The sequence below is a fragment of the Rhamphochromis sp. 'chilingali' genome (assembly GCF_963969265.1).
Source record: "Rhamphochromis sp. 'chilingali' genome assembly, chromosome: 19".
NCBI lineage: Eukaryota > Metazoa > Chordata > Actinopteri > Cichliformes > Cichlidae > Rhamphochromis > Rhamphochromis sp. 'chilingali'.
In genome coordinates this window covers 9,436,769-9,462,893 of record NC_137946.1, presented here as the reverse complement: position 1 = coordinate 9,462,893, position 26,125 = coordinate 9,436,769, and the positions used below count along the sequence as shown (strand labels likewise).

The 26,125-nt window shown below is 39.1% G+C and overlaps 1 protein-coding gene across 3 annotated transcripts in view; it reads right to left on the bottom strand.

The window, feature by feature from the left end:
* Nucleotides 1-25,481, bottom strand: part of LOC308386953 (roundabout homolog 1-like) — an 87,804-nt gene extending 62,323 nt beyond the window's left edge. The window contains exons 1-2 of one of the 3 annotated variants that reach the window (XM_080866793.1): nucleotides 24,776-25,481; nucleotides 4,386-4,712 (exon numbers count right to left, since the gene is read on the bottom strand). In XM_080866793.1, the coding sequence (XP_080722919.1) occupies nucleotides 4,386-4,712; nucleotides 24,776-24,833 (385 nt within the window). In that variant the 5' untranslated portion in view covers nucleotides 24,834-25,481. The remainder of the gene's footprint in view (nucleotides 1-4,385; nucleotides 4,713-24,775) is intronic. The other 2 variants (XM_080866791.1, XM_080866792.1) reach the window with 2 other exon arrangements.
* Between the last annotated feature and the right edge of the window lie 644 nt (nucleotides 25,482-26,125).

Genomic DNA, 26,125 nt, shown 5'->3' with positions numbered 1-26,125 from the left:
TCCCATCACAAGCTGCCAATCTGACAGGGTGACTGGGGTAAGCATATCTCATTGTCCATGTCAAAGAGAGTAATACAGTGGACATGTCTATTAATGTAACGCATTTGTGTAATTAGTACTTCATATGGCTTCCACTGACTTCCCAGCTACAACTCTCTAGAGTGTAGCCACAAGCCAACAGTGGCTCAGAAATATTTTCTGTGGCCCAGCAACCCTCCAATTCATCAGCAATTTATGTCACACTATAATAATTATCAGTGACTGAGACCAAAAGGATATTCTACTCAGTTTCAGCTTCTTTGGTATAACTGTCACAGTAGACTACACCTAGCTAATACCACCATTTGGGTCCCATTTATATTGAGCATTAAAGCAGATTTTCACATCCAGTATTACATTATAATATTATATTAGTGATACTATGCATACTTATTACATATTTACTACAGTTTTCCATAGTCTGTCTTTCTAACAAAAATAGAGTACATTACAATATTGAGTGTGTCCTATCAGTAGGTGTTAATTAATATATTAATATAAAAAATAACAAGATAAAATATTAACAATAATAGATCAAAAATAGTTTCTTGAGTTACAGCATACTGTAACTCAAAGGGTTATGAAATGCTCCCTAATGCTCCCTAATGCTCCCTAATTTTCAGCTCGTAAGCTTCCTGTAAACTGTCAAGTTATGACAAGTGGTATGCTTCAATATAGACTCATGAAGTCAAAATAACAGGGTTGCAACATCTGCTGGTGAGCAGGGGACACATGGTTCTGTAGAGCACATCTGTTAATAGTATGAATAATGTATTAGTTCATATACCAATAAATTGTATATACAAACAGAGAAATCTTGTGGGACGCTCTAATTGCATGACGAGTCTCGGTTCTGTATGGATGTCTTTCCCTGTGGCTCATTACTTCATCACTGCAGTGTTGCTGCTTAACCTTCAGCCCTGCAATGAGCCTCACTTTCCTCTAGCAAATGACAATGTCCAATTTCATTAAGAATAACATTTATTTTTCTCTCTTACTGAACCTAAAACTGTTATACTACCCAATAACCTTTGGAGTACACAAGCTGTGACTTTGCCTTCACCTCAATAAAGCTCTCCATGATTGAATCAAGTGGCTGAGGTCAACAGGACATATGTTCATTTCCCAGGGTCCACTAGGGTCCCTGCTGAGTGTCTTCAGTGACATTTATTGGATACGAACTAAGTTAGATTTTTTCCCCTTTTTTCTAATTTCATCTCTTTCACTTTTAGAGAGGATTCCTCTACACAGTGCGTGCACGAGAGTGTGTATGCCTGTGCTCATGCATGTGCGGATGTTGTGCGTGCTTACAAAGTATTTCAACCCTGTGGTCATGCTTCAGGCACCAGCACATAGTACATCTGTCACTGTCTCTACAACTTCACCTCAATTTTCTGCAAACAAGTTCCACTTCTGTGCCTTGAAGGACAGATACTTCTTCCTCCGTGTCTTCTGTTCCAGTCTGTCTCTGTCACTCCTTTCCTGCTCCCATCACTTTACATCTGTCAGCCTCCAACAGCCTTTTGTCAGCCGTCTCAAAGCTTTTCATCATCTTCCCCCGATGTTAGTTAAATTGTAACAGCAGCAGAAATGGTTTTAATACAGTAAATTCACTTGGAATTGAGTTGAGGTTTTAGTAAGTTATTATTTCCCACTGTAGCGCTCACATTTTCTTTGTCGCTAAGAGATGAAAAAAGCTAAATCTCTCTGTGGGATTCTTGTCCGTGTACTCCAGCAATCTCCAATCACAGTACAAAAACATGTTCAAAAAACATATATTATATAAAGTGGCAGCATAACAATGACAGCCATCTTAATTGACTATGACCTCTTTAATGATTTTGGGGGACATTAGTAAAAAAGAATATTATATTATATGTTATAGCAAATAACTATTGTCATGTGTTCATAAAGAAAAACCTCATTTGACCTGAGTTAATTTTTGATGCAAAGTGCATGCCATCATGTGATTGCCATCAAGTCCTCCCAGGTGTGGGACATATATATGGCAACCTGTAAATGCTTAAATAAATATGCTGCAACCTCATTTGCATATTGTGTTGTATGCATGAATCCATGCTGTACTGATGCCTTTCACCACCTGCTTCATTCTTCCAGCTAATGTGTTTATTCTCAATAGGTTTTCTTTTATTATATCTTTTTTTTTCTTTTTAACCAGCACAGTTTGTGTCTCACTACACAGACTGCAGATAGCAAACACAATGCACAGTGGTGTGAACGTTTACTGTATCTAACTATAATTTTGTGTGTGCACTTGCTCTGTTAGCAGGGTAAGGACATTTCTGCACATGCTAGTGAATGAACCCCATTGTCTTTTTTTTTTTTAATGAAAGACCTTGTTTATTTAAACTATACAATGTTAAACCACTTCCTGCACATATTACAGCATCCAGGCAGTAAAGGTGCCTGTCACCTGACCTACCACCCACAGAAAACATTTAGCCCCCTGATAAACAAAGAAAAATGATAAAGGATGCCCTCAGTGGCCAAGCAGATAAAAGCCTTTATCAAGCAAGACTGAGAAAACATTTTTCTTACAAACTACGACACGTGACCATCGTAGTTGCTGAGCACTTACACGGTGTTGCGGGCTTCAAATTCAAACATTTGATGTTGAAACTGTGCATATAGTATTTTAATTAAATACAGCATTGAAAAAAATTTCCAATCACTGTATTTCATTTTTAACTGCATCTCGCAGAGCACCGCAACTTTTTAGAAACAGCTGCATTTTAAAGAGAAACTGTAACACATCCACTGCCACCTTTTTGAAAGCATCTCCTTCAAACAAAGCAACCCTACACCATTACTATTACCCTAAAGAAGCTGAACAAATTACTTCACACACTTTTGACAGAGTAAGGTCAGTCCCCTTTTTAACACTCCCCAGCTCCTCACCTCTCTTCTAAACACCTTAACTCAGCAGCATTTGCCAGAGGGCATTTTGTTTTACCATGTAGCCCCAGGGTGACCCATGAATCCGTGTGACCTCTGAAGGATAAAGCCGGGAGACATAATTCATCCAGGCAGCTTCAACAAGTCCTCTCTGTGTTCCCCCTCGACCTTAAAACCTGGCAGTAAATTTAGTGAACTACAAGTAATAAACTCTCTCCCTGGAGGGCTGAGCTTCTCAAGGTAGGAGCACTGATCTAGCACTACCATGATAGCATTTGACCAACTCTTTCATTATAATTCAAAAGGTGAACCAGATACTGGAGGGGTATTATTATTCGAAAACCTTGATGTCTGCCCATGAGATTGAGTCTGGGTAGCGCACTGCAAAGCTGACGCAGCTGAGCAGAACTGGGGATTGACAGTAAAAGATGGGGAGCTCTGAAGTGTGTGAGGGCACGGTCGTGGTTATTAACCCTTGTCACCAGCACTTTCTGGCCATTATTTACTCCTGTTTCATTCACACTAATCCTGGCATTTCTTACAAAAAATGCCTAAAAGACTGTCGGTGTATGTGCACACCCTGTTCTGACGCTCGCAAGTCCTGACCTTTTGCTCTTTGGCCTCTTCTACTTCAGATGGTCCATTCCAACAGTCAAGATAACACATAAACACACACGTATGATTGGTTGCATGCAAGCAGATGGAGTCCTGCCTGTGACATAGTGCAGTAAAGGGACTGTTTAACTGGCAATTCCCCATGCTGGCTGTTTTCAGAGCCATGATTCAGCAAGTTGAGGTTGTCACCTGTTGGGAATACACAGCTGACACCTGTCTGAATTTCCTTTATGGTCTCTCAACAACAAGCTAGTTAGGAATGAAAGTTACAAAATAAAAAGAAGATTGGAACTGCATGATGCTTTTCATGTATAATCAGATGCATGAAAGTGGTTAAGTTGGAAGGTGCCAAAAAAAAAAACCCCAAAACTTAAATAAACACTCATTTTAGTACAAATAATTGAATAACTTTAGTCATGTAGATTATCGTAAGGTTATATGGAGGAAATAGTGAGCAAATGAGAAGAAGCTACTTGCTTTCTTTTAAAGTAGATATTAAATTTGCTGCTATCACCGTCTTTGGAAAATTTAATTAAAATGTTTATAAAAGCTTAGGTGATTAAAATCTGGCCGTGTGGGTAATGGACCTGGGTATTAGATGGAACTTTTGAATTCTTGATCAAACACTTACAGATATGAGACATACTTTGGTGTTGTTTGACTGCTTCCACTGATCCTGTTTGTAAGATGCAGTGTCTGATATATAAAACCCTCCTGGTGTTTTGCATCTTTTTTCTTTAATGGCATTGCCAAGACACCAACAACAAAAAAAACTCAACAAAAAAAAAAACACACACATGTTAAAAGGAACTTACTGGCTACTTCCAGAGAAGCATTGTGACTGATCGCCTGGCCCAGATAGTTTCGGGCCACACACACGTAGCTGCCATCGTCTGGCTTGCTCCGTCGTCCATGGACGATACGCAGGAAGAAGAGGGACCCACTGGGAAGCAGCATACGGTGGGAACGGGGATTTTCCCGATCCGTCTCAACACGCTCCCCATCTTTGTACCATTCCACCGTAGGCGGCGGACGGCCCTCTGCCTTACAGTTGAGAGTGGCTGGCTCCCCTTTGGACACAATGAGGTCAGAAGGGTGTTCCACAATGCGGGGAGGGAAGTCTTCCTGGCGAAGACGAGACCCTAGAGATGAAGAATGGCACAAGATTTCAGGCATAGCATTTATTAGAAATTAAGCTACAGATACATGTTAGCCGAACACAAAAACACCCCAACAACGAGCCACAGTGAAATATAACAGATAATCCTTCCACTCAATAAAGAGTGGTGGTAATCAAAACAGCAGCAGTTCTAAAGGAATTAGACATGGCACATTATTATTGATGTGTAAGTGCCTTCATTAAGCAATAATCCAGTCTGACAGTGTAATTACCACACGAACACATCCCCTCTCATACTACACATCCCTCCCCATAATATGTTTTGTTCTTGTTTAGTAGTTTGGAACCCCACGAGGCAGTGTAAATTAAAAAGAAAAGAAAAAGATGATGACACGCAAAATCCTCAGGAAGTAATATCTTTGAAAGCATGTCTAGCCTTCAAATGTGTATTTATAAGACGTAAGTATTCACAGCTTTTAAGAAAATCTTTTAAGCTGAACTATAATAGGATTACGGCATTATCTGTGGTTCCACTGAACACTGGGATGTAGATTTTTGCGTTTATTGTGCTAGTTTAAATATTTAGCCTATTTAACTGTAGTAAGACTGCACTTCAGTTAAAACTGAAACGAGTGGCAGAAAGATCTCCAATAAGTATACTTTATAAATGACCCAGGGAATTTATAGTTTCCAAAATATTTTCGTGTTACTTCTATGGAGCTTCTGTGGTATTTTTTGCAGCTGCCTGTTCTGAATGCCTGTCCTCAGGATAAACCATCACTTTCTCCCCAACCTATTCAGTTGCATATATATTTTTACACACATTTATTTATGATACGTGTTTACAGCTGAAGCCAATTTCGCCATCACCTCAGAAATTGTTAAACAAACCAAGATGAAATGAGAAATCTGCAGCCACACCTACACAAAACGCCCACAAAACCACCTCTAATCCATGAAATACTGTGGAGATGTCAGTCATACTGGTCTTTAAAAGAAACCATGCAAGAATGAATCCCAGTGAAGCAGAGGACAAAGAAAAACCTCCCTAATGAGAGAGCCAGGTACACAACTCCAATGCCTCTGTACATCTTACATTCTATTCATCTCTTTCCAACCCCCATCACACTGAAGCACACACACTAGCACACTACCAACAGCTCTGCAAACAGACCATTACTCATTTTCTGTCCTCCGTCCCTCCTGTATTTTCTGAATCTTGGGTGGATTCTGCAAGACTGCCACAGGTGTTATTGTTTTCCAGAATTAGTTTAGATTACCTGTAACCCTAACACAAAATGCACAACTAGGTGTGTGCAAAGGCGGTAGCATCACGCAATAGAAGAGGGAGGACATAAATGGCCATTTAAACTGCTGTTTACCCGTTCTATGACTGTGGAAACACTTCTGTTCTTTCCTGCTGTTTCTAACAGTACTTTATACAGCCTTCAGTCGGTCTTGCATTAATGTACCAATGGCCCTGTAAAGCTGATAATCACACTGTGCCAGAGAGTGATGAGCTCCTACACTCCCGCTGCAAGCAATAAATCCCACACAGACAAGTGTTTACTCAGATAGATAACACCTTGTGAAATGGGTGAGAATGTGATCTACTGGGTAGTGTGGTGCAGTTCTGGTGTTTGTATAAAACTGAATTTTCTCAGGAAGAAAAGAAAATAGTACATAGAATAAACCCCCTACCACACAGTACACAAACTGATAAGAACAAAAAAGTGAGGATTGTGCAGGCTTATCATTAAAACTGAAAGATATGCTGGAATTTGTATGTTTTGCATCCACAATACTCCATAATTCATGGACAGTAGCCGATTGACTAAATGGATGAAGACAGCTGAGATAAGTCCTCCCACTCCATGAATTTTACATTTTTTTATTACCTTTCACCAAATTATTTCCTCTGTCTACTGGTCATTTTTTTCTGTCAAATGATTGATCTAACTAATACGTGTTAATGAACGCAAAATTTAGCAAAAGTTGATTTCTACATAAAACAGATAATTACACATGTAAAGGAAAAAATTATCCTCAGAATCAAGCAGGAGCTCCACAGCAGTTTCTTATTTAACAAGGACACCTTGGCATGGCGGAAAAGTAGCCTGAAGGCATGTAGCAATGATACAAATCTGTTTAAACAGATGCCTGAAAATGAATGCGCTGAATTTTTAAGCATGGAGCACGATTTTGGCCATCTGAGTGGGCTTTTACTGCAAGCTGGCAATCATATGGAGAGATACAGAGGGAGACATTGCTCAAAATGCAGTCTTAAAACTATTGCTTCTGTGTCTGAAAATGATGTATCGCTTTCAGTATCTTTTAAAAAAGCTCCTGTTGTCCTAAACAGATCAGTGCACGCAACACAGAGCTAAAGTCCAGTTATCTCTTGGAAAAGGTATAACAGACAGCCAATAGCTAAGTCACGCTAGAATGACAATAGTACAGCAACACTCTTTGCAACTAGGAAATATTGGTGGTTTTTCAGTGATTGCACTCAGTGACAAATTATAAGTAGCTGCAGTGGTCAAGCCTCCAGGCAATCACTTTCAATTGCAAGGTGACTGCACAGGTCGTCTGGTGGGAGGCAACTCATCTCCAGAAAGTTGTTTTTGGACTCAGGCTAACTGCGATCAGATTGTCAAAGGTTTACAAATAACAGCCGTCTAATTTTTAAATGCATACAGATGCAGACAAGATGTTGCAATCAACTTGAGTCAGTCTGAACTTATGAGTAAAACTTGTCTGTGACATGTCTCTTTGCAGTATGGGGCTCAACCTGTTGTCAACTGGTTGTATTCTGGTTACCTACTGTCATTTTGCAGTTAAATCGCCATCCTGCAGCACCAAAGGCACTTTGAAGATGGCACTAATTGCAAGTGGCCTAGTCTAACAACTATTTCAGAGACAAGGAGATTGCAGGTTCACTGCATACAATTGCAGTAACTCACTAATGTGCTGTGATCTTCGACTACTGTTTTCCCTAGTACGACTGTAGCACAAACTGGAAGCCTTGAAACACTGACTGTAGACTGACTGAGTCTAAATGATCAGAGGGCTTTCACAAGGTTCACAGTACAGTCACATGCAATCAATAGTGATCAAATTAGAATCAACTGGAAAATTTTCCCCACCAAGGGACCATTTGGAACCACTGTACAAGTTACAAAACCCATTTAACTATCCTTTTTTTTCTTTTGCAGCTGGGATTTCTGCCTACAAAATGATGGTTACAATGTTGAAGCAATGCTAGTTAGTCTCCAACACTTGTGGTGTTTTGAGCAGTTGCTTGGTAATGATATATATGATACTACGTTTATATGTTGGCCATGACAATGTTAATATTGCATTGTTTATCGGTGGTAAAACATTTGTTGTTAATGTGAATTTCTGTTTCATGTAACCTTTGTGTGTGTGTGAAGATGGCCATTTTCACTTGTACTATCCCAAATAAACTGCATTTAATTGCCAGCTTGACCCCATTCAATCACAAACCCTCCATCTTATATATGAAGGAATATTAGGGCAACATTAAGAAAACAAAAACCTTTTTGAGAATAAAGTCAGAATTTCCAGATTAAAGTCGAAATTTCGCAGTAATATTGCTTTGTTTTTTTTAACGTGGTCCTAATAATCTGTCATATTTACACCTTTCCCACTAGTAAAATGTAAATGCTACGCCTTAACATTGAGAATGGTAAGCTGTAGCACTTACACCTTACCATTCTGAGCATCTTAGATGAGCATGTACATGTTAACATCTTAAGGTTTATTTATGCATTTTTACATACTGCGCCAAATCGCAAGAGTCCCCTCAAGGGGCTTTATATTGTAAGGTAAAGGACCAACAATAATACAATATAATAATTTAAAGCAGTGGTTGATGGAAGTAAGAAATGGATCTGATGTACTTGATTAAATGTAGGTGAATCAGTAAGCTTCTGAGGATTCATCCTCTGGACACCATTAACATTTGCACTTAAGATGTGCACTGAAATTGCTAGAGCTCCGGTGGGGGGGGGGAGTAAATTGGGTAAGTAACTCTCCAGTAGCACAGCCTGTGAAGGTAGCAGCACAGAGCAGCATCTCTAATGCATCATTCTGATCCCACAATTGAAGCTGGAAACAATGCTGCTTGAATGAAGAAGATGCTTAAAAAGCTCTGAATCATAGAGAAAAAAGATGTTTAGCAATCTTAACCACTACAAAGAAAAGCAAAACACATTCTGCAGCTTTTCAAACCAAATATTTAAAAACAGAAAAGGCAATCCCACCAATACTGCTGTGGGCAAAAACTGTAAATATTTAATCTGAGTGCAATTTTACACACTGTCTAGACATTTAAACCAGTATCAGAACAATACAAACAAGGCAGCCAGTGTGGCCTTCGGTCCCTGCTCACAACACACATGCTGTTTTCCTTGTTCTTAATTGTGTTGGGCTGATGCCTAGCGGTCAACAGAAGTCCCTGAGCTCCTTGGCATTACTGAAAGGCAATATCAGCCTGCCACAAGTGGCCCCCAAAAAGACCAGGCTTTATCTGCAAAGGGCCAGCAGCCAGCAGACAATCAGTATGCAAAAACATGCACAAAGGTGCACAATGGAGTGCACACGCACACAACAAAGGTCATTTGTAGCACCTATGAACCTAAAAATCTCTTTTTCCCTTCTTTTTTTTAGTTAGTCGTTCCTGAGGCAGTGCTGTTGTCTTGTACGGATGTCTGTGTAGTTTTGTTTCAGACAGTGAAGAAAAGAGGTGAATAGTGCATCTCTCTGGAGAATTAAATGCAGTAGAAAGTCAAACTATATTTGGATAACAAGGCTGGTATTTTGTATGCCATTCAAATTCTGAATATGTAAGGGAGAAAAGAATGCAAGGGGGGGATATATAATAGGAGGAAAAAAGATGTAATAATAGGGGAAGAGGGGCCTTTAAAATAACAAATCATAAGCACTGAGATTGTAATAACACAATGGGAATGTAATTTAGCACAATGTTGGTGGTCTTAGGTAGCCCACCCCAGTGTCATCTACTGTAGAATAATGTATGGATTTATGGCGCATGAAAGGGGTGTATGACAGTTTGGAAACAAGTCAAAGAAACATATCAAATAGCAGAACCAAATGAGCACACATGCTAACACACATTTCTGGACCCTCACTTGTAGTCTTGGGTTACAGTTTTCACCTCTGGTTCACATTCAGTCTCAAAATCTTGTTCTTCAGTCTTAAGATGTGCTTCTTAGACAATGTGCATAATTGTCTCTTTGTGGTTTGTCCAAACAAGCAAGTACTAGAAAAGCACCAAGTGTAGGATGCTGGAGACTTAGCAGCTTCCTCCTACCTTGTTGCTGGCAGCTGTATGACACGATCATACAGCTGCCAGCAGCAGAAAGAGTAACGTTGACGCCAAGACTACCAGAGTCTCTTGTGGTGGTAAATCTCTACCTCCAGTACAATGGAATTACCTGTGCTTGAATGACAATGCCATTTTGGAAAAGCAGGACTCAGAGACAGCTAATAAGGCAGGCAGATTTTTTTTGTGAGGCTTAAGAGTGTGCAATAAGTGGAACAGCTACATCTTGTTAAGGCAGTCCCTTTGTTTCAGTGTGGAAAAAGTCATTTAGCTTTCTTTTTTCGTGAGCCTTGGGCTAGATCGTGGATCAAAGTCCACACATTTAATGGAGAGGCAGAGATTTCCAGAAGCTTCTAAATTCGGTACTTGTGCATCAAATGACAGCGCATGTTTGAACAGACAGCTTCTCAGGGCAGAGTTTAAGGAAAGGGATTGAAACAAGACAGATTTAAAGGCTAAAAGAGCATCTGAGAGACCGCCATGACAAGTCACGCTGATAACCAAATGACCACCATAGTATCAACGAGCACTGCTGGAGCACAATAAAACTAACTGAACTTGATAAAATGCCTGAAGGTGTTTTGAGTTTTAGGTAGCAGCCAAAGGAGAAAAGGTGATATTTTTAAATTGAGGAGCCAGCAAGTGCCACATGAAAGTTGTTACTTCCACCTTTGGCCAGACATCTACATACACCTCAGTTTAAAAAAAAATAGTGGCTTCAGTATGAAATGACTTCTGCCTGGATAAGAAATGAGTGCTTCACAGACTTAACTAAGAGCACCAAGGTATTAGTGTGACAAGATGATAGTATGCAAGTGTTTGCTCTGCATCGCTGCATCACCTTGGGTATTTTAACCACATCTTATTATACTAAAATGTCAGCATAACACCTAACAAATCCACTTCTCTAAGGCCATGATCCCACTAATGTGGATTCAGCTTTATATCAAAAGGGACTGCAAGAGAGACCAGAGGCTTGTTTCACATAACTGTATAGTACTAAAGGTTACATGGACACAAAAGGTAAAATCCTGCATGGTGTAATAGTGATTTTAAAAGCAGCCCACACGGTCACTTACTATTAATTTTCTCCAATCTTGAATCATAATTATCACAAAAGGGGAGCTCGTAAATGTCGCATCTGCCCCCGTTACTTTAACAATTGATCAGTGTGAATGTCAAATGAGGAATATTCATATTATTTAACTTGTCATTTATAAAACTTGAAAGAAAGGGAAATATGATTAAACTACCAATCAAAGATGAGGCCTTGTGCTAAGGCTTTTAGGAAGGTTGATGGGCTATTGTTTAATGGCTCCGAGTTCTCACAAGAATACTGGCTTTAATAAGGCCACAGAAGTACATCGTAGAGTGAAAAGTCTCATAAACAGATTAGGTTTTATTTTTCTACAATAACGACATGTTTTTCGGGGAAATATACAAGTGTGTTTTCTTGACGAACGTCAGAAGAGAAGATTCACCTCTTATGTCTGTTCATTAAAAAGCTACAGCCTGGAGGTAAAGTGATCTGAGCTTCTACTATAGCATATAACCCCTGAGGTAAGCTAACCATGTCGTGCTAGTGGCTTCATATTAAAGATATGAGAGTTGCAACCATATTCTCAGTTCACTCTTGGTAGGAAATGCACTTCCCAAACTGTCAAGCAATCAGGCTACGCATCTGTGGTAGAGACATATAACAAAGATTCACACATACTCATTTGTTAAGTAAAACAGAAAGACGCAATGAATGCCAGACATTCCTTCTCAGGCTGTATAAACTACAATTAAGTGGAGCAGTTCAACACTGTCATTCACACAAGAATGCAGGAAAAGGAATGTGAGTGTGTTTTTGTGCCTGTGTGCGGCCAGGACAAGGTGTCTACAACCGCACTTTGTCTCATATTTTGCTGAAACATTTGATTTTGAATTGCATTTGTACATATGGTTATAATTACTGGGAAGTTATGATCAACTTTGGTTGCAATGCTGTAAATTAGGGTTTCTTTCTTCGCTTCCTGCAACACAATGCGCAGTGAGGCAGTCTCCAGGGAGGACAGTCAAGGTCATGGACAAGATAACACCTCCCAACTGCAGCACCCAGATGTTCGGGGCAAGATATGAGCAGAGTGGAAATAGGCTTACCACAGGCCTAAAATTAGATTTAATGAAAATCTGGACTAAAGGCGTTTTCATTTTTCATTTATTTTTAAAATTATTCTGAGATTAATATTTAATGATTACATTCACAATTAAATGAATACCAAATTCCAACCAACCACCATTCCTTGCCTGTCCAATTAATCATTTGCATTCAATGAGATTATGAAAGTGCTTTGCCAAAGTCAACCATAGGGGAACCTCCATGAAAAATATTTATAAGAACATTGTTAATGAAAAACTTCAAGCACTTTCCCCAAGCTTCACATGTGTGGTTTAAATAAGCTGACAAAGGTAAAGAGCTTAAGGCTAAAGATATCTAGAGCTCAACCAGCAGCCTCAGTATGAATGATTGTATAAGCAGTGAAAAAACAAAAGCAGGTACAAGAAAATTCTTGAGACAAGTCACAAAAGAGAAAAGGGTGATGTAAGCAACTGACATTTCTTTTGTTAAACATATAAATCTGTAAACAATCTGTTGCACCTCCTTTTGTTTGGTAAGATAAAATATGTCAGATAAAGGTGGGAGTACGGCAACTCATTTTGAGTTATTTATTCACACTGACATCATGTCGCTATCGCCACGCGCCGTTTCTGCAGGTCGTGCACCTCTCGATTTTTGTAACCCGGCCTTGTTGTGCTGCCGCCACCACAGCTGGGTTGAAGACACAAGTGTACAATCATCTTGCTTTTTACTGCCGTTTTAATGACACATCAGTACAGAAGCTCCCCGATTCACCGGTTACACAGAGGGAGATGTTGCAACAGTTTGAAAAGAAAACTCTGCAATCCCTTTGCTTTTGACTTTTCCTCCTATATCAGCACTAATGTTGGGTTTAATCTGAGTTGCAACACCTATCATTCAGGAAAATACTGCAGCAACAACCTGCACCATAACGTTGGGCATAAATGGATGTATGATGATGTTAATGGCGGGGCACAAAGCGAGCAATGCGGCAGGTATGCTGGTGCCTATAAGGGAAAAAATCTATCCAAACCTACCTGGCTCTGTGTGAAAAAGTAATTGAAGACACAATTAAACCTAATCACTAGTTGTGCCACACTTGGCAACAAGAACTGTAATCAAGTTTTTGCAATAACTGGCATTGAGTCTTTCAAATCATTGCAGAGAATTTTGGCCCACTTTTCTTTGCAGAATCCAGCCACATTGGAGGGTTTGAACATAAATGGCATGTTTAAGGTCACAAGAAAGCACCTCAATTGGATTTAAGTCCAGACAATGACTTTTAACCCTTTCCAGACTGATCCTTGTCAATGACTTTTTTTCTCAGCTGTTTCTTTAGATCGTGGCACGAAATGTTGCTTTTTGAGATCTTTCAGCCTACTTCACTTTGTCAGACAGGTTGTATTTAAGTGATTCAGCAGGTCTGGAAGTAATCAGGCCTGGGTGTGGCTAGTAACACTGAGCCTTTAAAAAAAATCTAGTGAATTACAATTGATTTTAGGTTTTTTGGAAAAAAAAAAAAAAAAAGCTAAGAAATCAGAAAGGGGGCAAATATTTTCTCACTGCACTGCATACAAAATGTGTTCTGTTTTTCTTTGAGCCAGAAATGACCAGGTTTGGACAAGAAGGTGGAGTACTAATTAATGAGCAGACACTAGCTAGCTTGATTCTTTCAGGCACATCCCTTCAGCTATTATGAACAGCTACTATAAAGGGGAATATTAGATCACAGACAGGCTGTACCAGCTGTAAATGTGTCTGTTTCTGCTGTAAATGTGATCTTTAAATAAAATCTGTTAGCAGCGGCTTGCAATCTGACATGGACATTTGAGAAGCTGCAGTTTTTGACACGTGTGTGTTTATAGGCTTAATTTTTGAGCCCTGGAGGTTGCTGTTTGGTTAAACCATACCCATCTTCTAAATTGTAAAGCTTCTGTGCTGTTTCTGGACTGCATCTTGAAGATTCTACCAAACTTAAAGCATCTATTCATAGACTGACAGACATCCTCTTCAAACAGCTGCAAAAGTGCTTTAAGCCTTTGTTGTACTAGTTTCTACTATAGTAGAGTGGGCAGTACCACATTTTGTCACACTTATACACATACAGACTCGCATAGTGAAAACAAAACCCAGACAGGCTCTTATGGCTGGTAAATAAAAGAGAGAGGAAAAAAAACACTTTGGGTTGCCATCTGTTAAATGCTCACTGGGAAGGTAACACACAATAAAGTCCCCTGGGCATACTCGAACCAGAACATTGCTGGTACATGATAATCATCTGAGCCAAGTAGGTCACCAGGACACATTAACTGCAGGATAAATCCATCAACCTGTCTATAACTCACATAAGGGGGCAAACATATTGCACGTGTCTTATGTCCCTGCAGAGAGAAAGAATCAGATAACTTTTTTCCCCTTTTGTATTAGTCCATTCATTCATTGCCGTTCAGCTTATTCTAATGCTGTTTAAAAGTAAAGTCTGCTGTGTGAAATATTGTCAATAGATTCTACATGTTTGGCTTTTTATGTGCTGACCATATTGTTTATTCCTACACCATATGCTAAGGTGAGATGATTTCAGTCGTTTATCTCCGGTACACTACTGCCTGGAAAGGCCAGTAGCCCATCTGAGAGGCTTATTCTCACTCCATTAAATGTTCACTGGAAAGTAAAGTGGCTGTACAGGCCATTGATTATCACTCAAGCAGAGCCCGAGAGCAAAACCTCCCATGAATAGAGAGACAGTGAATTGGCAAAAAGGTAATTTGTTATGATTACAGGAAAAACACACACACACACACACACACACACACACACACACATTTGTATATCTGTAATGAATTATTACACATTTAGATTTTTTAATGAAATGCATTATTTAAAGTTTTTAAGTGTGTCTTATCATTTCACTAGCTGAAGCTACAGTGTAGTCTACAGTCTTAGTATAATCAGTTAAACTGAGTACACCAGACCACCTGTAGTCTATGTTTTTTCCTTCCCTGTGCCCTTAGAGACTTGAAACTTAAAAAATAAATGTTTTATTTAAATAAAACATTTTTTTCCTAAACTAAATAAATCAATACTTTAATGTCCCATTAGGCTCATGCTGCGCTATTGCATGTCACATGTGCATGACCTACATTTATTTTTGGTCCTAATTGTGCCCCTGGTAGTGACAGCCCAGATGTAAACTAACTGTCACACTGTGAGGGGAGCCAGACTTTGCCCAAAGCACTAAATTCAACTACAAAACTGAAGCACTATAATAGAAGTCTTTCTCATTGGCAAAATCCCATTTCATGCACAAACACATACTGTACACACGCTATTTATGCCATGTCATAATATTAATGGACACACGTACAATTAAACCCCCAAATAAGCTGGCAATTTCCTCCAAACCCTTCTTTCTTAAAGTCTCAAATTCTGTCTCTATAATGAAGACGCAGAACACGATGCCACAGTCATGGATTGTACAGATAGTTACAGCAAACATAAGATCTTATTAAGACAGTTATTATAGTTTTATAGCTCAATCAATTTCACCTGCTGTGCAATAAGCCCCAAATGTAGACATATACCTGATATACAGTATACATTTCATTGCCATAATAATAAGAGAAATAACAATAGTAATAAAAATAATGTCTTGGATTTTTTTTCAGGTGTTTTGGGGTATTTCTGTACATTTTAAATAGTAACATTTGGTGTGAAGCTAAAAAATCCATAAAAAATAGCCATAAAAAATAATACAGAAATTTCCTTCATGCTATATTGTTCTGTATTTTTTGGATTTCTCTTTTTTAGTGCTGCTGTTAGCATTGCAGATAGATTACACTGACACATATTCTACATTTTAGACAATATTCATGTTTTTATTCTTGCCAAGAATTATATTAAGATCAATTCTGTTCTCACCTGTGTCTGCAACAGGCAGATTATTAGTATAACTTAAATACTGAAAGGGGAATCTTTGACTAAAGACAAGGAAATCCATCCACAAGCATCTCTGACGTTTACCAATTAACACATTAAGATTGTTAATAGTCTTCTTAATCTTAATCACTGGAAAGAAACTAAATGAGCACATTTCTTAAAATGGGCTCATTTCCTGCACATTAAGACATTAAAAATGGGTTGCGCTCTCAGTTTGCAAAGCACATTGCACTTTCTTATGATACTAACAGCCTGTTATCTTAGCTGGCTGACACCTGTTGGACTTATTCGTGCTACTTGTGGAACCAAGAAAAGGGAAATAAATATCTTCTGATTGCTTAACTCATCAGACCTTCAGGGAATCTGGTTTTTCAGACGTCCTTCGGTTCCTTGTAATGAGGAAACTCTCTGAAAGCTGGTTTTAACAAGTACTGAAGAAATAAAGCGTGGCATGTTACTTTTTACCCACAAATCAGCAGGTTCACCTGGAAATGCTTATGCAGCAGTGTATATGACATTTAAATGTAATTTTGTCTTTTCTCAAAACAGTTTCAAATCTTAGGTCTGAACATTTTAAAAACACCAACTGGTGTTTCACACATTGGCAGCGTTCATGCCAAGGAACCACATGTAAGTCTTATCAAAACACAGCTGCCGCTTCTGCTGCTGCTGGTGGTGCTATATTACCACCATAAAAACACATTCCTCATTTGAAATATTAGGCCTTAGTGGACTTGCGATGCGAAATGCAGTTTTAATCCAATTGAATCTGGGTTTGTTTTTTTTATCTTTCTTTAAAAAAATTTAGTATTTCCCACCATTTGTAAAACTGCTTAAAATAAATCATATAATAACAAATGGTGGTAATGCTATTTATTCAAACTGATTATGGGAGTTTGACTTCCCAGTGTCACACATAAAGCATGAATCAGTAATGCAGTAACATACAAGTGGCAAGAAAGCACAGCAGTGAGCGAATGAGAGCTGGCTTCTGGAAGTCTATAATATCCTGACCATTATTTCTTTATTTTTAACAATCCTGTCAGTCACTTCCACTCCACAGATATCATTCTTTTCACTCTATATCTGCTATTTGAAAGACTAAAGCACTGATAAGTTCAGGTTTTTGTTTTGTTGGGGTTTTTTTTTACTTCTGTAAAAGATAAAAGCTTACCATAGGAGAGGCCAATAGATTTTTTCAGGGTGATTACTCATGTGGCAGCAATTTGAGAATTTATCTGTGTGAACAGCTTTTTATTTGGCTCCATTTGCAATGGTGCTGTAGATCGCACGTGTTGGCACAGGCTCTTAGGTTGATTGTTGACGCATAAGCCCAGCTTTTGGGTTTGCTTTTGGATTCTTTGAAGGGTAATGATCCAATAACCTCTTTATGCTTTTGCGGTTATCAAAAAAAGGTGTTACTGAGGTAAAATGCTTCTTTGTGTGTTGTACAAACTTGTGTTAAGAGTTAACACGTTGTTTTCAGTTTCAGAAATAATGATGTAATGAGCTGCTTACAAAAGATTGTATTGACACAATGTAAACGCAGTTGATTTGTGGAAAATAAAACCAAATCTGGCTACAGTTCTCATTTGATCAAGTTCATGACAAAGTAGCTGTTTGAAGTCAGCAAAACACCGCAGGTATTTTTTTTTTTGTGGATTGGATTTAAATATGGTGTAAATCTGCTCTTTTAGCTCTCATTGCATTGGGAAATCAAACACAACCTCTGTGAGATGAATGAGCAACTGAACTTTCTTTTTATCTCTGTTTTCATACAGATTCTGAACACGGGTTAATTAACGTATTTCACAACACCGTGACCAAAGCCTGCCGATGCCATCCCTGTCAACATTTGTTCCTTTCGTTCTCTCTCATTAACCTGAGCCATTTTCTAATTGGATGAGACACTGGCCGGTGGCCTATCGTATCACTCAGCAAGCCTCAGTTTCACAGACTATCAAAAAATGGCCGGCAGGCACAGTGAAGCCCAGCACTGCTAGAGAGAAAATTGAATCTAGTAAGCAGGCAAAGCCCGGCTTTATTACAATATTAGTTTCAGCCTTATTTACACAAAGTCTAGAGCTGAATTCAAAGATGGAAAATTCTTGATGAGAGCAGGCAAAAAATAAAAAGAGTTCTTTTTCTTGTGGAGTGGCTGAGAAAATTATAGAAAATGAAGAAAATGGTTATTCAATTAAAATGGTTATTATTCAGCGATAGCAGTGAAAGATAAACTGAATACAATGTGCATCATACATTTGTAACATGTATGTTTGATGCTTTTACAGCATGCTAAATTAGCTGTCAGATGCTCATAGCCCTCTATTAAAAAAACAAAAAACACCAAACATGACTGACGTTAACATTTTGCATGAATATATATTTATATTTCCTAACTTTACCAAAGTTATAGGTTTTAAAGTTAAGAATACTTTGAATCTTTACACACAGAGTCCACATGTCCATGCATATGGTGACTAACACATAGGGCACATATTTTCCACTGTCTTCACAAGCTAATGAGAGTTAATATCAAAACACTTGAGATGCTTTCACCTGCACCAACCTCTGTCTAATGACGGGAATATTGGGTACAGTGTTTGGCTTTGAGGTTCTGTTCGTCTGTTCGAGACTGTTGCGTTTCATCTCAGCGTCTGAATTTGACTGACATAAAATTCTAATATATTATTAGCACCCAGTGGCTCGGTTCCATATACTTGAGAAGCTGACACCACACCATCTGTCACTATCCTGGTGTCTGAAAATATCCAGTGTGATGAAAAGCTCCTCTTAACTTTTCTTCTAAAACATGTTTGGAATATATTCAAATATGAAACTTCAGTCTTTTTGTTATTATACTTCAACATGCAAAACAACGTACTGTTTATAGAGTGATTAATTCACAATATATTGTGAAATTTTCTTTTTTTGAGGCGGGTTTCCTAAAGTAGATCACACTAAAAAGTCATTTTCATATGAAAGTGCAATATCCTCTGTTTCTCAGCAAGATTTATCTACTGCTCATCAAACACTCTGCTTCCACAAACGTCCACATAAAAGAAGTGTACTAACTCAGACTGCATAAAAAATGCCACTTAGGCTAATGTATATCCTGTAAGTTGCATGTTAAAGTTAAATTATGTATTAACAAATAGATGCCAGTTAATATTTCCTTAGAATGTTTTACAGTCAAGCATCGCTTTCCCAACACTTTTCCCAACAGACTACCCATGCACTACCCAGGAACAACAAAACCCTTTCCCACCCCAATGCTGACAAAAAATCCTAAATGAAACACTGATCCAAAGCACAGTGTTTCAAGTGCTAACTAATAATAGGTGCCCTAATTAAAAGAAATTTATGCACGTTTCGGGCTCTTCGGTGGGAGACGCTCTGGTGGGAAACAGTTCTTTATGCTGAAGTCTTCACATAGAGAGCTTTGAAGCTTGTCAGTAATGACGGGGAGAGACAGGAGACAAATAAAGGTGAAAGATGAGAAGGATTGAGGAAATGGGTAATGTGCATTGCTGATGGGGTCTATCGCAATCCTCAGCCATTTTCTTTGGTAGCCTGTGTTACTGTATAGGTTTAACAGTCAGAGGTAGCCTAATAGATATGTAAGAGAATATATGTGGTTTTCCACGTATGTCTGAGCTTTACGATGGAACGACTTCTAAAGACCTATCAAACAGAATATTGACTCTATTGATTACTGGTATGCCTGGATGGAAAGGAGATAACTCAGAGAGGTCACTTCAAGAAGTATCTCTGAGGTCATGTTACTCTGACCCTTTCAAATCCAAACCCTGGAAGAATAGATAATTACATTTTAAAGTATTGCCACCATTATAGCACTCCAATCACTGCTAGCACCAATGGGAAATGGGTCCCAATGATAAATTTCAGAGATTTCCCTGAAAATATCAGCACAGCATGCCTTAACCCATCTTGACTGTCAGAGAATGAAACAACAGATTATGCAGATTAACCACACACTTTGGGCGCAGAATATCACAATATTTATAAAACCTCAGGACAATGGAGAGCTGATTTATTTAGAGAAGTAATTATCCTAAGTGCTTCAACACACAGACATAGCTGGACAATAACCTCAGAACAGGAAACTATGGCCAGAGGAGTACAAACAACCCAGAGAAAACCACAAACCCACAGCCATTTCTGAAGCTTAGACGTTTTTCTCTCCAGATGAGCAAAGCTATTGCTTTACTATTTAAGGTTTTCTTGACAGGGTTTGAGGAATGAAGAACAACACCACAGATTGACAAGCATAACAGCCAAATTAAAAAAATAAATAGAAATAAAGGTTGGCTTTTCAGGTCTTTCCATTTAGTGTACAATACAGTTTTTGTGCATGTAAATAGTCTGCAAATTTGGAGAGATCATACCAAACTATTTTTTTTCTTCTCAAAGAAAATATTGCTGCTGAACAAAGCCTGCAAAGCTCACCAAATGTTGGGGGGGGGGGGGGGGGGGGGGGGGGGGGGGGGGGGGTGTCTTGATCTGGATTCATGCCAAATGAACAAAACTACATTGATTTTCTATATATTATATCACTCTGATTGAATACACAGTGAGTTAACAATTACACTGAGACATAAAGTTAAATTTTATGCTGAGCTTTATGCTTTTAATAATGTTTTAATTATAACAACATAATTTGATTCACACATGCATGAGTTGCTGTTACACTTTATTAAGTTGTGACACTGTATAAATATTATCCTGTTGAGGTAAACAGTTTAAACTCTTATTATTACATTATTTTTTGGGTTTTTTGTTCTATTTTTAAAATGTGACTTGAAAAGACTGAGACAGTAGTAGAGATTTGTGAAGATCCTCCAGGCAAGCAACCTGCTACCTTTGCAGGGGAGGCAGACAATAATCGATCCCCCTCAAAATGAGATGTGCAAGCACTTTTGCCTCTCTGTGTATATGTTTGTGTGTCTGTGCGAAGGTGTGATGACCTGTTGCCCACAGGCCCAGAGGCACTCGTCGAAGCTCCCAGTAGCTTGTTCCTCCCCAGGCAAGCAACCACATTCAGCCCCACAGCACCACAAGAAACAAGTGAGTAAACAAGGGAAGCAATTATGAATCACAGCTTTCAGCAGACAATCTGAAAACACACATTAAAAACAAGCTCCCGCTAACGGCATTGCGTATGCATTTATGCACATTCAGGCTGAACCAAACAATTGCAGCAACATCTGCAGGGGTTTGGGGGAGTAAACATGCAGCCTTAGTTATTCTGTTTCAACAGTTCTTGATGGGCCAGCTTCTCATGAGTAAATGCTTGTGTCAAACAACTTTCATGTGAAACGACCTAATTTTTTTACACTCTCTGATCTGGATGCTTTGAATGACAATGAAAAATTCCACTAAGATTTAGGATGTCTATCACATTCAAATGGTTAAAATGAAGCATCCATACAATCTGATGTTCAGATGTATAAGTCTGATGTATCTTAAAGAGCAGTAAGAAAAACATAAAGCTACTGGAACTCATGGGGACACATAAATCTGCAACCAGCTCAGGGTTGTTTAAGAAGCGTGTACTCAGTCAGTGTGAAGAAGACCCCACATACTGGTGTATTCAAACCAAAATAAACATTCATGAAGGTTCTTTCCAACCAAACACATGTCTACTGTAGCTTATAAGCTGCATTATTCCTAAGGAACACAATTTCAACCAACAAACAAAAGAATTCTTGGCATACAAAGACATCCTATCAGCCCTATCATCCATAGCAAAGAAATCCTCATTAGTAGTGGAAGTCATCTCATCACTGTCACCATCACAATGACTGTAGGGAGTCTTGTTAGCTTAGTGTCAGCTTCCCCCAGTCAAACCATTATTGTTTGAAGTCTAGCTCTGAGTAACAGGTGCTGGACGTTTTGTCCAGCCACAAAAGTCAACCTATAGCATACAGGACACGAAACAAAATGATAAGTATGTGTGATCTGTGACCTGCGTACAGCAAGCTCCAGGAGGTAGGCCAGATGTTTCAGCTAAACTACCCTCTGCGGGGTTGCTGTTCACAGCGATGATAAAATTGGGCTGTGTCCTGCTGGTCTCTGAGTCCCTCTTGTACTTAACAATCATACTGACTGAGAATATGGTTTTGCTATCAGTAAGCTAATCCACTGATAGTGCATGGATGAGAAGGTTTATAAAGGTAAGATGTCACCTCAGAGGATTTGGATACTTATTGCTAAAGGCTAAAGTAATGATCCTAGTGACAGTTAAGCTGGCAGTGTTTTTATAATGATCCTCGACTTAGTTTGAAAGCGCAGCTGTAAAACAGTCATCTTAATGAAGAACAACAGAATGGGCCGATCTTATATTTTCCTGAAGTACCTTTTTATGCAGTCTTTGCAGACCTTTAAACAAAGCAGGTAGAATGGTGAGACAACAACGCTCTGGGGACGCATAATTAAGATGTGCACATGGGAAGAAAAGGAAAAGGCCATCTCGACAAGAGCACGTGCTTTTTTGTGCGTCATTTAGATTATTGAACATCATCCTTATTACCTGATTTATTACTTAAAATGACACCAATAGCTGAAGGTTTCTGTGTATGATCAAGTCACCAAACATCCAGCTTGAAGAGCTGGATATTTGCCATATTTAGGTGTGTTTATATTAAACACATTAGAAATGGGAAAACGATGTAATCGTTCTGATTGCAATTTGGACCATTTGCAAGAGAAATGGCAGCTATCTCCGGTATAAACTCTCTATAATCAATCATAAGAGCATTCTCTCATGGGTTCAAACTGTGGTATTGCATGTACTCTGCACCTAATAGCTTCTTCCAACTCACTTGGTGACCATTTGTAATAAAAAATGTCCACTGCATTAGTCAAAAGAGAATGAAGTAAATACTGTTAAATACTGTTATTAGTACTTGGCCTTCTACTAAGGGGTTAATTTCTGTTCACATTAACCACACAGAAGTTATTATGTTCACTTTAAACTTCCTCTTGCCAGTTTGCTTCTTGTATCCTGACAAAAAATAGCATTGAGTAGGTGCCTATGGCTATAGATGATTATAGTTCAGAGACATTTTTTTTTTAAACTAGATGAGTGAGCCGTACTTCTCAAATCTCCCTGAAAACTCTTGGAATTATGCGGTTACCAAATTTGTCAGTGTGCAAATTTACAGACAACGTACTGGAAAATTGGTGTCACGCACATTTTAGTGCTCTTGGTGAAGAGGATGGGCAAGCTTTAGCGTGTTTCCCCCTTTTTTTGACTGACCACTGAAATTTAAGAAAAGAGCAGGTTAAAAGCTGCATTATAGCCACGTTACTGTTTTTGCGTTCATGAAAGTGGCCTGGAAGACCATTTAGGACATATTCAGCGGTTTGGAAAGTGTGAAGTAAATACAACTATGTTTATTTTAAAGAATGTGATCCAAAAGTAAGGTTGTGTTTAAGCCACACGTCTTTTCTGAAGTTATTTGAGCTGCTGTAGCCTTTGGAAGAATCACCTTGTGTGCTGTCAAGGAAAGGAAGTTCTGCATCAGATAAAACCATCACTCAGTGTCAGACACTTACGAAAGCTCTAGTGCTGAAAACACAGCAGTTCCTTTGCAGCTTGTGGCCACTGTTAATGTTACTGACAGCTGCCTCTGCTTTACAGAGTGAACGAGTCTGGCGCCAGCACAGAGTATCAGGGTTTCTTTAAACGAATAAATAAATAAATATATAAATAGTAAATGAAACAAATGTCATTTCATGTGTTTTGAGTCTAAAGTGCATTCAGAAATACGCATGCACACATATTAAGGCTACATTTGCAAACATTTGGAAACGCGTGCTTTCAAATGGTCATTGTGGGTTATTCAACATGAGCCAATACATCACAATAAATTGCACAAAACACTCCAATAAAACCTTTCTTTCAGGTTATGCACCCCCAACCTCCACCTGTGACTTCACTGCTCAAGGTTAACCTTGGCCATTCAATAGACAAAAATAAAACTCTGTGGGTAATAATCAATGTGCATACTGGTAATCCAAAAGCTTTTCTCTTTTTTCAGTCTTTGTCTCAGATTTCTCCCAGTGAGAATGATGTTTAAAGATGGCTGGTGGCTGATTTCCCAACTTGCAGTGCCTGAACATGAGAGGATATTTTGCAGAGCCTCTGTTCTTAAGTACACCCCTATATAATGAATTTAAAAAGGCGACAACCTACCACATCCAGCTAACTCCTCCTGCACTTAGTCATGCAAATGATCTCATGCTATTGCAAAACTGAGAGTTCTCACATAAACTTAACAGCAGCCCATGCATTCAGCTGTGAGCTCCAATGAATTATAATAAGTGGTTTATAAAAAGTATTTCACTGGACAGCAGGGTCACCTCCAGCTACTCCAGTCAGCACGCGGCATGGGTCAGGGGCCACACACTGGTACTGCAGTCTGCAGAGAGCAAAGGTGACCCAAATACCTGCGGGCTGCTGTTACAGATACAACTGAGAAAATCCATCATCTTCTTTCCCTTCACTTTCTGTTTCACCATCGCTACATTTTTGCATATGCACGTGCCCATCGGGTATTATTTGGAAACTTTCCATCACTAGAACACAGGCTGAGAGGGGAAAAATGTTTAGGCAATAAGCAACTCATACCTGAAGAAATGTTTAGAAATACCAGCAGAAGGTAAACTCCTGTGAGATAAGCAGGCATCTCTAAGAGCAGCTGGAAACGGTGTTAATCCAGTGAGAATGCGTTTTCTTGTCTATTTCATCTAATTTAGGAAGTTCTACAGCAGAGCCGAAGACAGAGGGGGGATCGGGGTGGAGGGAGAGTTCCTGAGCTCCGCGGTAATACAGACAGTAATGTTCACAACTGCTCCTCGGACACTGAGTTTGTGTTTGAATCAAAGTTCGAATCAGTCGGAGACATCCTTACGGGTTATCCGACAAGTAGCCCTAATCCACTCAACACCACTTGGATTTTCTCCACTCCCACTACCCAGCTCCTCACTTCCAAATGCCGCTAACTTCACGGAATTCATCTGGGATCAGATTTGTCCGACTTCGAAAGAAGATTTCCGCAGCTGAATGAAGAGAAAGGATCGAGAAGAAGAAGAAGAAAAAAGATCCGAAACGTCCACTTGCAGTCACTTTAATGGTTTAAAAATGTGTAGTGTTAGCCCGATTTAGTGGGACTGACGCTGGTTGGATGAGGCGCCGTGCGTCTCTGCGCTCAGAGCTGGTCTGGCTTGCCTACCCAGTCACAGGCTTTTCTGTTGTGCAGAGGAGATTCCTGCGAATCAGGCACCATTTAACCGCATACGGATACACTGACAGCAAAAAGGCTCCAGTTGGCTTTGCATCGTGCTCAACTTTTTTAAAGATGAGGCTGAAGAAGTCTAATATATGTCATAAAACCATCGGAACACGGTATATCCAGTTTAAGAAATTAAATAGCAAAGTGTCACAAGATCATGTAACACATCAGGCAACTCCAGCAACATCAGTCCTGTTTAATGAACGGCGGCAGCCTGCAGAGGACTATAGTAAACTCCAACTAAACCCTTTGTCAGGTGCCCATCATTACCCAATATTTTAAGAAGTGCTTTTAGTCACATGCAGATTTCCCCCATCTAAACTACACTCGATATTTTAAAGTGTGACTACTGCTGAAGTGAACAAATGACCTTGATGAATGATTTATACTATTTTTATCCCACCATCAAGGAGAGAGACGTGCACTGTGTTCTTATTATATCCAAAAGGGACAGGCTCGGGCAACACACAAAGAAGTGCTACAATCTTAATGAGCTGGTAAAGTGTGCCTTCATCTGTGAGGCTGAAGCGTCACTGTGCTTTTCAGGGAAATTGAAAAAATCGATCCAGCTCGCACCCTGTGACCCCCACTCATACTCCTGTGAAATTAGATGATATTTTAAAGTGCGTTAGAAATGTAATATCTCGTGGATTGTGTCCTAATGTCACGTTGAAGTAATAACTGGA